The following is a 12,935-nucleotide window of genomic DNA, read 5'->3' as shown; positions in this document are numbered from 1 at the left end:
ACACACACACACACACACACACACAGATGATACAGACACACCATCACACTTCCTCTGTCAGTGTGTGTTCGGCCTGAGAGGATGGAGGCCCTCGGGTGGAGCTGTGTGTTGGGGATCCTCTGTCTGCCGGCTGAGGTCCTGCTGCACGCATGGACAGGTACGTGTGTGTGAGAAAAATGTGGAATTCTGTTGTTTTTGTTTAACATCCAAAATGATGAAGACGAGTCACGTCTTCCTGTTCGTTTCCTGTTTTCAAACCTCTGAGCAGAAGCATCTCTTTCTATTCTCTAAAACTAACATTCAATTTAAAAATGATGATGTTTGTTCCTCTTTTTTATAGTAAAATGGACTGAATGTTTTAAATAAACCCAGTATTTCTGTAGAAAAATATCCCCTGTGTTCGACATGTACTCATTTTACCCTGATACCGTATAAAGGTAAATATTGTATTTAAAGGTAATACACCTGTTGTACAACGATTTACTATAGAGAAGTAATTTATATAATGCTATAAGTCTAATACATCCTAAAAATGTTATTATTTATTTTTAATATCAAATAAATATATGTCATTTTTAAATATGTATTATGTATATTATTATTTATTTTAAATGTTTTGTTTATATACATTTTTAGTTTGCATTCCTCAAAATGAAAATAACATATATATTTGGTGAACTAAGCAATGATATATTTTCATTTAATTTGAATTCATACATCGGGTAAAGACATATTTAAAATCACACACTGACGATTCCGAGAATAAACAAAGGTGGACGAAGTAAAAGCAGAAGCAAAAATACAAAATCATCAGCTAAGAAACATGCATTCAAAGTAGCTGCAAACCAACAAGTGACCGTGCTTTAGTTCCTTTATAGCCGAACATTAGCCGCATTTAGCTTAGCGGTGGTGACGTGAAGTCATGTGACCGTGCTGTAGGTCCTTTAGAGCCCAACATTAGCCACCTTTAGCTTAGCGGTGGTGACGTGAAGTCATGTGACTGTGCTGTAGTTCCTTTATAGCCCAACACTAGCCACCTTTAGCTTAGCGGTGGTGACGTGAAGTCATGTGACCGTGCTGTAGTTCCTTTATAGCCCAACATTAGCCACCTTTAGCTTAGCGGTGGTGACGTGAAGTCATGTGACCGTGCTGTAGTTCCTTTATAGCCCAACATTAGCCACCATTAGCTTAGCGGTGGTGAAGTCATGTGTCCGTGCTGTAGTTCCTTTATAGCCCAACATTAGCCACCATTAGCTTAGCGGTGGTGACGTGAAGTCATGTGACCGTGCTGTAGTTCCTTTATAGCCCAACATTAGCCACCATTAGCTTAGCGGTGGTGACGTGAAGTCATGTGACCGTGCTGTAGTTCCTTTATAGCCCAACATTAGCCTTATGAAATAAATGTAAAGCAGCAAAATATCAGTCAGTGTGTTTGTCCTGCAGTGAAGTACAGCAGCAGCAGCAGCAGCAGCAGCAGGAAGTGAAAACACCCACAGAAACAGAGTTCACTTCTTTAAAAACATCCATGACTTAAAGACAACACTGAATATTTAAACACCTCGGTTAACATATATAACTGTGCATTGAGACACTCAGACTGCAGGAAGTGGAGAACAGTCATAAGGCTAAGCAGTGGGGGGTTGTGAGAAGATTAATTGACCATTGACATCAGGACGGCAGATAGCTTGCACATCTTCCGGCGCAAACTGAAAACTGATCTCTTTCGACTCCACTTCGAGCGTTAGAACTGTTATGGAAATAATTATCATAGACGCCAATTTGTAACATACAGGACAAACCTTGATGTCTGTTTACCTTCTTTAAGGACACAGGCTGCTTGGCCAATAATGTTATTGTTCCCATTCTGTGACCGGTCAATACTGGGTCACAGATGGTCTGTGTTGTGGGTACACTGGGACACTTCCTTCTCTGTATTTGTGGACTCCAAGGTGAAATCTTCGAGGTCATAAGTGTCCGACGCAAGTAGCTCAGTGTTCCCACACTGTTTAGGCTATCTTCTCAAATATGTTGTTTACTCTCTGCGAAACCAGTTAGATGGGCTGGCAAGAGAGAGGCTCTCCAGAATTGACGTGGCAACTCTACCGTGAAGTCAGAACCTCTGACTCTTGGATTTGTGATGTGAATACTCTGGTACCAACTCCAAATAAATCACAGTGGTTTGACATCAAAGCTCCGACTCCTCCCGTGTCTCCTTCCTGAGTCGGTGACTCCATTGCATGCTACACAGAAGTTTCCTTTACAAGAACTATTAACGAAGCACTTTTATACTAATAAAGGACTGGCTTACCTAAAGCCAGTTGAGTAGCACTTGAAATGTTTGGCTCTATGAAACCTGATGTACTTATGTGATTCTGTTTTCTTCAAGGTTGTGTCTTCCTGGTCGAATGTACTTATTGTAAGTCGCTTTGGATAAAAGCGTCAGCTAAATGCAATGTAATAATGTAATAATTAATGAGGCAAGCATATATATCCATTCTGCAGCTTAACCTTTTAGTCATTTAAAAAAATACATATATTTGAGTATATCCTGCAGCTACCTCTAAAAGAACTGAGGGGAGTCTGCGGACGGTTGCAACACTTTCTGCATTTCTTTAAGTTGATATTCGGTCCAGACCAACACCATTTGCATATATTAAACCTACATATATCTGCTAGTTATCCATGTTATTTAAAGATGATAAGGCATGACATCATATATATTTTAAAGGAATACAACTAGATGTTTAATTTCACTAATTATAAATCAGAGTGTCATCACATCATGTTTCTGATTGGAGGAATCAGACCGTCTTCAGTCTCACCTGCTGTTGCTTTGACTTATTATTCATACAGGTAGGACATATAACTTACACTTTGACCGTCTTGTTTTATATCTGCGGCTCAGAGGATTGCAGAACAGCCAGAAAATCTTGCTGCAAGTGTTGACTGATAGCAGATAGAAGATAACATCCTGGAGTTTTTTCAGATTGCATTCTCACTTCCACTCTGTGCCTAACAGCACCTTGTTTGGTTTGGCACCTAATAGAAACATGGGTGTGTGTGTGTGGTACATCTGACAGACGGATTGAGATGTGTCTCATTAGCTACTTGTTTTTCGACTAGTTTAAACTGTGGGCACCTTTTATATTAGCAGGAGAGGACTCTTTAAAGTAGAGACACTACATACTGATATACACCTGAACATCAGCAGGAGAGGACTCTTTAAAGTAGAGACACTACATACTGATATACACCTGAACATCAGCAGGAGAGGACTCTTTAAAGTAGAGACACTACATACTGATATACACCTGAACATCAGCAGGAGAGGACTCTTTAAAGTAGAGACACTACATACTGATATACGCCTGAACATCAGCAGGAGAGGAATCTTTAAAGTAGAGACACTACATACTGATATACACCTGAACATCAGCAGGAGAGGACTCTTTAAAGTAGAGACACTACATACTGATATACACCTGAACATCAGCAGGAGAGGACTCTTTAAAGTAGAGACACTACATACTGATATACACCTGCACATCAGCAGGAGAGGACTCTTTAAAGTAGAGACACTACATACTGATATACACCTGAACATCAGCAGGAGAGGACTCTTTAAAGTAGAGACACTACTAGGGTTGGGAACCGAAACTCGGTTCCAGATGAGAACCGATAAGAAAATGCCGGGTACCGGGTACCCATACAAAATACACAATTTCGGTTCTGCTTAACGGTTCCTAAACGCGGTAGACCCTGTATTCCAGCGGGTCCGTCTGCACCGCGGTGCTGCGGTGACCCGGTGGAATACAGGGCGGACCTGGAGAATCACAGAACGGCCGGTCGTCAGCGGGCCGTTGACGGCCGGCTCGGTACGCTGACGGCCGGCACCGCCCTTCATTTTTTTAAACGGCATCATATAAATTGCGCTGACAGGCGACAGAGGTCCACAGTTGCCCCGCAGCGATGCTCCCCCGCCCTCCCGTAGACATTTCACGAGCTCAGTCACTTCATAACACCAAAGATAGGTCGCGGTAAACACTCTGAAGTGAGGCTCCACTAAAAAAGAAAAAGAAAAGGCAAAGTGTAATGCCTGTTAATAGCTTGCCACAGGCATAGCTCAGTTAAAATAAAGCACAGCTATTGTGCAATACATTTGTATTGCATGTATATTTTTTAGTAACAATTTCAGTTAAACCTTTTAAGAATAAATATATTTTTGTTATCTAAACGTTTGACCTCTTTATTTTACAATTTTGGAATCGAAACGGGGAATCGATAAGAACCGGAATCGATAAGCAGAACCGGAATCGAAATCGGAATCGATACATTTCAAACGATACCCATCCCTAGACACTACATACTGATATACACCTGAACATCAGCAGGAGAGGACTCTTTAAAGTAGAGACACTACATACTGATATACACCTGAACATCAGCAGGAGAGGACTCTTTAAAGTAGAGACACTACATACTGATATACACCTGAACATCAGCAGGAGAGGACTCTTTAAATCAGATCAGTTAAAGAAGAGTACCCATTTTTTCACATATGTTAGCTACATGTTTGCCCTGTCGTGGAACTTCGCAAATAATTTGTGTAGAAACCTTTATTTTGATTGTCCTCTTGATGTTGTGGAGGCTTCAGTAACAGTTTCTCTTATTCTGTCAGTTTCTCAGGAGCCCTCCTCCACCTCCATAAAGACAATAAACTCCTCCGCTGAGATCTCCTGCTACACCTCTGTGTCGGACCCCGTTAGCCTGACTCTGCAGAGGAAGTTTCACAGCAGAACAGACGTCAGTTTCCTGTATTTTCAAAAGGGAAAAATAGCAAAAAATACAATGGATGTAGTGTTTAAAAAACGGATTCAAGTATCTGAACGAAAGCAGCTGGACGGAGGCGTTGGTGTCTCCTTTAAGATCGATATGATGCAGCTGCAGGACACCGACCTGTATGACTGCACCTGGAGCTACGTGGACAAAGGGCGACTGGCCACCAACGGCACCATCATCATCGTCAGAGGTAAATAAAACCAGTTGTTAATGTTTGAATATGCACACACTAAACATTCATATAAAAAACCCACAAAATGATCATGAAAATTCACCCAATATTCTACTGGGACATGTCTCCATGCTTTAATGTTCAGGTGTATATCAGTATGTAGTGACTCTACTTTAAAGAGTCCTCTCCTGCTGATGTTCAGGTGTATATCAGTATGTAGTGACTCTACTTTAAAGAGTCCTCTCCTGCTGATGTTCAGGTGTATATCAGTATGTAGTGTCTCTACTTTAAAGAGTCCTCTCCTGCTGATGTTCAGGTGTATATCAGTATGTAGTGTCTCTACTTTAAAGAGTCCTCTCCTGATGATGTTCAGGTGTATATCAGTATGTAGTGACTCTACTTTAAAGAGTCCTCTCCTGCTGATGTTCAGGTGTATATCAGTATGTAGTGTCTCTACTTTAAAGAGTCCTCTCCTGCTGATGTTCAGGTGTATATCAGTATGTAGTGTCTCTACTTTAAAGAGTCCTCTCCTGCTGATGTTCAGGTGTATATCAGTATGTAGTGTCTCTACTTTAAAGAGTCCTCTCCTGCTGATGTTCAGGTGTATATCAGTATGTAGTGTCTCTACTTTAAAGAGTCCTCTCCTGCTGATGTTCAGGTGTATATCAGTATGTAGTGTCTCTACTTTAAAGAGTCCTCTCCTGCTGATGTTCAGTGTATATCAGTATGTAGTTCTCTACTTTAAAGAGTCCTCTCCTGCTGATGTTCAGGTGTATATCAGTATGTGTGTCTCTACTTTAAAGAGTCCTCTCCTGCTGATGTTCAGGTGTATATCAGTATGTAGTGTCTCTACTTTAAAGAGTCCTCTCCTGCTGATGTTCAGGTGTATATCAGTATGTAGTGTCTCTACTTTAAAGAGTCCTCTCCTGCTGATGTTCAGGTGTATATCAGTATGTAGTGTCTCTACTTTAAAGAGTCCTCTCCTGATGATGTTCAGGGGTATATCAGTATGTAGTGTCTCTACTTCAAAGAGTCCTCTCCTGCTGATGTTCAGGTGTATATCAGTATGTAGTGTCTCTACTTTAAAGAGTCCTCTCCTGCTGATGTTCAGGTGTATATCAGTATGTAGTGTCTCTACTTTAAAGAGTCCTCTCCTGATGATGTTCAGGGGTATATCAGTATGTAGTGTCTCTACTTTAAAGAGTCCTCTCCTGCTGATGTTCAGGTGTATATCAGTATGTAGTGTCTCTACTTTAAAGAGTCCTCTCCTGCTGATGTTCAGGTGTATATCAGTATGTAGTGTCTCTACTTTAAAGAGTCCTCTCCTGCTGATGTTCAGGTGTATATCAGTATGTAGTGTCTCTACTTTAAAGAGTCCTCCCCTGCTGATGTTCAGGTGTATATCAGTATGGATGGAGTGTGTCTACTTTAAAGAGTCCTCTCCTGCTGATGTTCAGGTGTATATCAGTATGTAGTGTCTCTACTTTAAAGAGTCCTCTCCTGCTGATGTTCAGGTGTATATCAGTATGTAGTGTCTCTACTTTAAAGAGTCCTCTCCTGCTGATGTTTCAGGTGTATATCAGTATGTAGTTCTCTACTTTAAAGAGTCCTCTCCTGCTGATGTTCAGGTGTATATCAGTATGTAGTGTCTCTACTTTAAAGAGTCCTCTCCTGCTGATGTTCAGGTGTATATCAGTATGTAGTGTCTCTACTTTAAAGAGTCCTCTCCTGCTGATGTTCAGGTGTATATCAGTGTGTAGTGTCTCTTCATGTCTCCAGGCTTTAATGTTCAATAAGCTCTTTATTTTTCTCATACTGCCTGTGCTGCAGCATCTCTTTTCACCCTCTGTCTGAAACCAGAGCCCAGTCGGCTCTGATTGGTTAGCTGGCTGGTTCTGTTGTGATTGGTCAAATTCTTAGAGATATGTGTTGGAGTGCTAGCCAATAGAAGCGCTAGTGTACCATATTGATGTCACCATCTTCAGGAAGTAAACAAAGGAATCCAATGGAGGCGTTTCAGTACTTCAACAAAATGTTACTGCACAATCAATACTTGTAAATTGTGTCTAACCTGTTAAACAAAAATACAATTTGTAAATTCAATACTTCAAATTATTTTGAAAATGAATTTGTTCTTGCATCCATCCATTAAAGAGTAACAAATACAAAATAAAATACATACAGTATACGAACTATATTTTGTTGGGTCAACGTAAGCACTGAAACGTTGACTTTCATTAAATGTATTATGTCAACAGATTTCATTACTGTATTAGGTTATTTGAAAGCAATAATGTAAATTCGACCCAATATTTCTTATTTCATCTTAATATTATTGCTTTCAACTAACCTAATGCAGTAATGTGAAATCTGTTGACATAATACACTTGTGTCAAACTCAAGGCCCGGGGGCCAAATCAGGCCCTTGGTGGATTTAATTTCGGCCTGCAGGAGAAGTTCTCCTTCACGTCAAAAGGAGCCAGTTGAGGTGGTTCGGGCACCTAGTTAGGATGCCACCTGGGCGCCTCCCTAGGGAGGTGTTCCAGGCACGTCCAGCTGGGAAGAGACCAAGGGGTAGACCTAGGACCAGGTGGAGGGATTATATCTCTTCGCTGGCCTGGGAGCGCCTTGGGTTCCCCCAGTCAGAGCTGGTTGATGAGGGGACAGGAACGCTTGGGGCTCTCTGCTGGAACTGCTACCTCCGAGACCCGACCACGGATAAGCGGGAGAAGATGGATAATTTCTAATTACTATTAGATCTGGCCCGTCTGTATTTTGCACTCACACCTTCACTCCATCCTGAGGGTCTCCTCCGCTCAGAGCCTGAGCCCAAACATTGATGACCTTGCACCCGAGATGAGATGCCAAGTATCTGAGCTAGCATCACAGAGCAGCACACTGAGTTCAATGGATGCTTCCTTCTGCACTTTCTCTCACGACAACAGGGCATGTTTGGTTTTCTCTTTGAGGGGAATAGTTTTGTTGAAGCTGTTGTTGGCCTGTGGAGAAATGTACTCATAAGAAATGACTCTGGAAAAGCTGCAGATAGAGCCATAAGAAATGAATGCAGCTGATTATTTAATGTTGTTTTTATAGGCAATCATTTAAGCTTTGTTAGTTCCAGGTTTAATATGTGCAATAAGTTCATTTCAATAAGTTCTGCAATAAACACTGAACCAGTCCGGCCCTCGACTAGTACCCATTTTTTAATCTAGGCCCACTGTGTATTTGAGTTCGACCCCCCTGGCATAATATATTGAATTAAAGTCAACGTCTCAGTTTTTTCAGTGAGGCTGTGGTTCACACATTTATCGATCATTTATTTCCAGAGGAAGACCCGCAGGAACTCTGCGGATTCGGAAATCACATCCTGGATCTCGTCCTGATCGCCTTCAGCGTGACGGCGTTCACCGTCATCGTGCTCCTCTTCACTGGAGCCATGATTCTGAGACACGGACGAGTGAGTACAACTGTTTAAATAAACCATTTTAATAATAAATTGAAAGGATAATAACACCGGGTGGACCTGCTGTTGTAATCCTGCAAAGAAGAGGATATTTTGAGACTTAGTTGGGCTATTCTTCTTTTTGTTTTTATTATTATTACAATTCATTTTACTTCACTTAGAAAAGATGCTTTCGGATTAAAGGCTTTCCATTGTATTTATTTATACTGAATGAAAAAAAATGTGTTTGTTTTTTTGAAAAATGCACATTTATGGGCAAAACTATTTAAAAAATAATATCTGGATTTTTTAATACATTTAAATTTAATACATTTGGTTTTTGTTTGTTTATTATTTAGATGTTCCTTTCAATGTTTATTTTGCTTAAATTATAACTATATTACTATTATTTTTTTTATCTGTCTTCACTTCCAGATTGAAGTGATTCAATAAGGGATGTTTTTTATTTTGTTTTATTAATACTGTATTAAAAAAGGTTTGTATTTTAATCAAAGGACAGGTATATATATATATATATATATATATAAAATGTTTTCTCTTTGTTTTTCTGCAGTTTAAGAAGCGCTTCACACCGGGTCGAGCCGCTGAGCCCCCCGGACCCCCCCGACCCCCGAGGCCTCAGCACACCTGTCCTCAGCACCAGCCGTACTTAGTCACATCTCTGGACTTCAGGGGGATCCTCTAAGAAGGCCAGGGAAGATGAGATATCAACGTTTTAAAAGATAACGTGAACATATTAAAAAATATTAGAACATTTTTGAAAATATTAGAAACATTTAAACGTAAACATTTGGAAATTTGAAAACCTGTCCTCAACACACGTACATAGGGCCTTTCTCATTTCTCTAATTCCCCTCCTCGACTCCTATCCTCGAATCCTATCCTCATGTCTTAGTCCCGCCCACAGGAGATGCGGGCGGAGGAGTCGAGGAGGGGAAGCTGAAATCCATTTCAGTCAGACAACTCACGTGTTCCTTTAACATGTTTATTAGAAGCAGCATATAGTTGAGTTTGGCGACTAGGCTCGGGCATCATCACTCCATAGATAAACATAGCACGATGAGTGATGATTAAATAACTAACCCCCGAGCCTACAGGTGGAAGCTGGGGTGGTGGTGGGGCAGCAAGCAGCAGCGACGTAGAGGTAGCTGCAGCAATAGCAGCAATGCATGGAGAGATATCTGCAGGTTCAATAGAGCGGCATATTAAGGAGACTTTGTTTGGTTGGTTGTAGAGTGGCAAGGGGGCGTTATGTATGAATGCAGCAGAAGTGCTCGAGTTGACTGCCTGAACTAGCTCGCAGGCTTCGCCCCATTTCCGGGTTACTACCAGAGGACCGAGGAGTCGAGGAGTCGAGGAGGGGAAATTAGTGAAATGAGAAAGGGCCTTAGTCACATCTCTGGACTTCAGATGGATCCTTTAGAAATGTCATGGAAGATGGGATATCAAAACATTAAAAAAAAATTAAAACGTTTGGAAATAAAAAAAAAATATATATATATAATAATAAAAAATATATATCTATATTTAAAAAAATATATATATATATATATTATATATATATACAAAATATTAAAACATAAACAAATAGAAAAAAATTGAAAATTAAAAAATAAACAAGTGCATGTGAAAATATTAAAACATTTGAAAAAAAAAATCTATATATTTTTTTATTATTAAATATTTTAAAAAATCTATATTTTCCATATTAAAAATATTTTTTAAAAAAATGTAACACAATTAGAAAATTGACATATTGACATATTTACATTTGGACATTTTAAATGTAATCGCAAACATTAAAAATCAATAATTAAAAACGAAATATTAACATTTTAATAATCAGGAATAAAGTGTAATCGTTTTGAAATGTTGTATTTTACCAAATGTTATCCTGAAGTGAGATCTCAATGGGATCGAGGATGAAGAGTGTTGTGAAAGAGGATCAATAGAAACAAACTAGGAGAATAAACATTGTTTCTGTAATTTCCTGATTTCAGGTTCCTCTTTCAATCTTTCCCCTCAAACAGATTTATTTCCTCAGCAGCTGAGACGTGTTTCACCTTCTGCTTTCCGTTTCCTTTAAAATACGACATTGTGTGTTTATCTTTGCAGAAAAGCCAGCAGAGACCACATCCTGTAGCCTTTTCAGCTGTATCAAAAAATCTGCAGAGCAAGCACTTCTGTTTTCTACACGTTGCATTTCAGGTGTTTGCGTTGAGACTCAAAAATAGAGTTTGAACTTTTTTTCTGTCTGATTTGACATTTTGTTTTACGTTCAGGACCCATTTCTAAAAACGGTCTCAAGGCAAACCAGAACTGCAATCACCATTAACGTGTGCTACAATGATGGTTGTCTTTTGTACTCGAGAATTGTATATTTGTACTTGTGAATTGTATATTTGTACTTGTGAATTGTATATTTGTACTTGAGATGTGTCTGATTATCTCCTGAGGGACCACAGATGTAAATTAGCATGTTTGCAAGCTTTTTACATTTTGTATTTTTTACACATGTTCATTAAGGCCCCGTCTACACGGAGACGATTTCAGTTTTATCCGCTAAAGTCCTTTATCGAATAGACGGCTCGTCCACACGAAGCCGAAACGGAGCCACGGCTTCGGAGCCTCCGAAACCGATCAACTTTGAAACCGGCTCCCAAAGTGGGCACATTTGGAGACGACACGCTTGCGGCTCCGTGTGTACGACCAATACGATCATTTCCTGAATCGATGACGCCATAGCCCCGCCTCTCCCCACCTCTCCTGCTCACCCCGCGTCATTGCTGATGCGTTTCGCCAACAACAACAACAATGGCGGATCACAGGGTTGCGTTCGTGCTCCAGACGCTACTGACCATGCTACAGATGTTAGTGCAAAATCTACAGCTTGTTTGTTTATGCCTTATGCCCATGCTCGCAAGGTCTTATTTAGTGCTGCGTACCGGTACGCCGAACCGGTACTCTACTTGTAAAAAGTTTCGGTTCAAGTCCGGTTAAAACCGGAACGTCGGGAACCGGTACTTGGACTCGCAAAAAAACTAGCACTTACGTATATTCTGGTGTCTGTGGTTATTTAAACATTCCCTGATAAACGTTATTCAGCCTCAATAAATGAGTGCTAATCCCAGTGTGCTCAGTGTACAACATCACATGTAATTTCTCCTTCGATTCACGGTTTGAAAACGTAGCATTTCGCCACATGCTAATGCTAACCAGAAGTGAAGAATTTTCAGAATAAAAGTATTAAGTTAATAGTGTGAACTTCCGGTTTTTTCAGAATAAAACTGATTTAAATTAAATTGTGTATTTAATTCAAAATTACGCCATATCAACATTGATTTTAATTTCTAACAGTATGCATGTACATCACTATGTATGTAGTATGTACTGTATAATGTACACATGTAGAGTTGTAGAAAAGACATGGTGTACAGACAGTACAGTACACTCTGACTGTACAGTCACTACAGTGTCTACTGTATAGTAGGTGTGTAACAGTGTAATGCGTATAGTCTACTCTACACTCTACCTTTCAGCAACGTTTTAGGGATTTAGGCTCAGTCAGCTCAGGGACTGTTTGGTTACTTTAGTTTGGTAAATGAAATAAATGTTTGAACTTTGTAGTAGTTCACTGTAGTTGCTGTCATAAGTCATTTGTAGACTAAGTGGCAAAAAGTTTTTTTTTTTACATTTGTACTTTGTAGAGAAATGTAGACACAGTTGGAAGGGAGCACAATAAACCTGACGAGTTTGAATTTGAGTTGATTATGAGTTCATTTTCAATTGATAATTATCTCACAATAAGTTCACTTTAGTTACTCACACAACTTGACACAAGCCATGGGTTCAGGTCCGGACTTATAAGTCCGGACCTGAACCTGAACCTCTGGACTTGAGTCCGGACCTGAACCTGAATGTGAGTCCGGGTACGCAGCACTAGTCTTATTCGCTGCTTTTGGTGTATTTTGTGGCGGAAGTACAGCGCCACTTACAGGCCCGGCATATGTACTACAGCGTCTCCAGCGGTTTCGAGCGGTCTCGTGTGGACGGACACCTTTCTTGAGCCGATTCCGTGTGGACGGAAGACTTTTTTGAAATCAACTTCGGTTCAAAATCGGTTTCGTCTCCGTGTGGACGGGGCCTAAGTTACACTGTCACTATAAAACAATTTTAAGAAATAGAAAATTACTTGTTTATTTGCACTTGTAAATTGTGACTTCAGATGTGTCTGATTATCTCCCTCGAGACCACAGATGTAAATTAGCATGTTTGCTGTATTTGATTGCTGTCCCTATCAAATAAACAAATATAATAAACACATTTTGCTTTATGGCTTTTTTTAAAAGTATAAATTATACATGTTGTGAAAAATAGCGTGCACAAAGAAATGTAATAAAGGAGGAGGAGGGGGCCGAGGAGAGAGGAGGGGAAGCAGCAGGCGGTTAGAGAAATGAG

At 40.0% G+C, this 12,935-nt stretch overlaps 1 protein-coding gene across 1 annotated transcript; it reads left to right on the top strand.

Annotated features, from left to right (window-relative positions):
• On the top strand, nt 1-9,561 carry LOC117556291. Its single transcript, XM_034231594.1, has 4 exons — nt 1-157; nt 4,679-5,029; nt 8,341-8,471; nt 9,031-9,561. The coding sequence occupies exons 1-4, from the start codon at nt 82-84 to the stop codon at nt 9,160-9,162; spliced, it is 690 nt and encodes a 229-aa protein (XP_034087485.1). The 5' UTR covers nt 1-81; the 3' UTR covers nt 9,163-9,561.
• Nucleotides 9,562-12,935: the final 3,374 nt, after the last annotated feature.

The sequence above is a fragment of the Gymnodraco acuticeps genome, unplaced genomic scaffold (genome assembly GCF_902827175.1).
Source record: "Gymnodraco acuticeps unplaced genomic scaffold, fGymAcu1.1, whole genome shotgun sequence".
Lineage (NCBI taxonomy): Eukaryota > Metazoa > Chordata > Actinopteri > Perciformes > Bathydraconidae > Gymnodraco > Gymnodraco acuticeps.
This window is presented reverse-complemented; position numbering and strand designations above follow the sequence as displayed.

Coding starts and splice junctions, on each gene's coding strand:
- LOC117556291 (XM_034231594.1), top strand. CDS start 82: ATGGAGGCCCTCGGGTGGAGCTGTGTGTTGGGGATCCTCTGTCTGCCG. Junction 5,030..8,340: donor CACCATCATCATCGTCAGAG/GTAAATAAAACC, acceptor ATTTATTTCCAG/AGGAAGACCCGCAGGAACTC. Junction 8,472..9,030: donor TGATTCTGAGACACGGACGA/GTGAGTACAACT, acceptor GTTTTTCTGCAG/TTTAAGAAGCGCTTCACACC.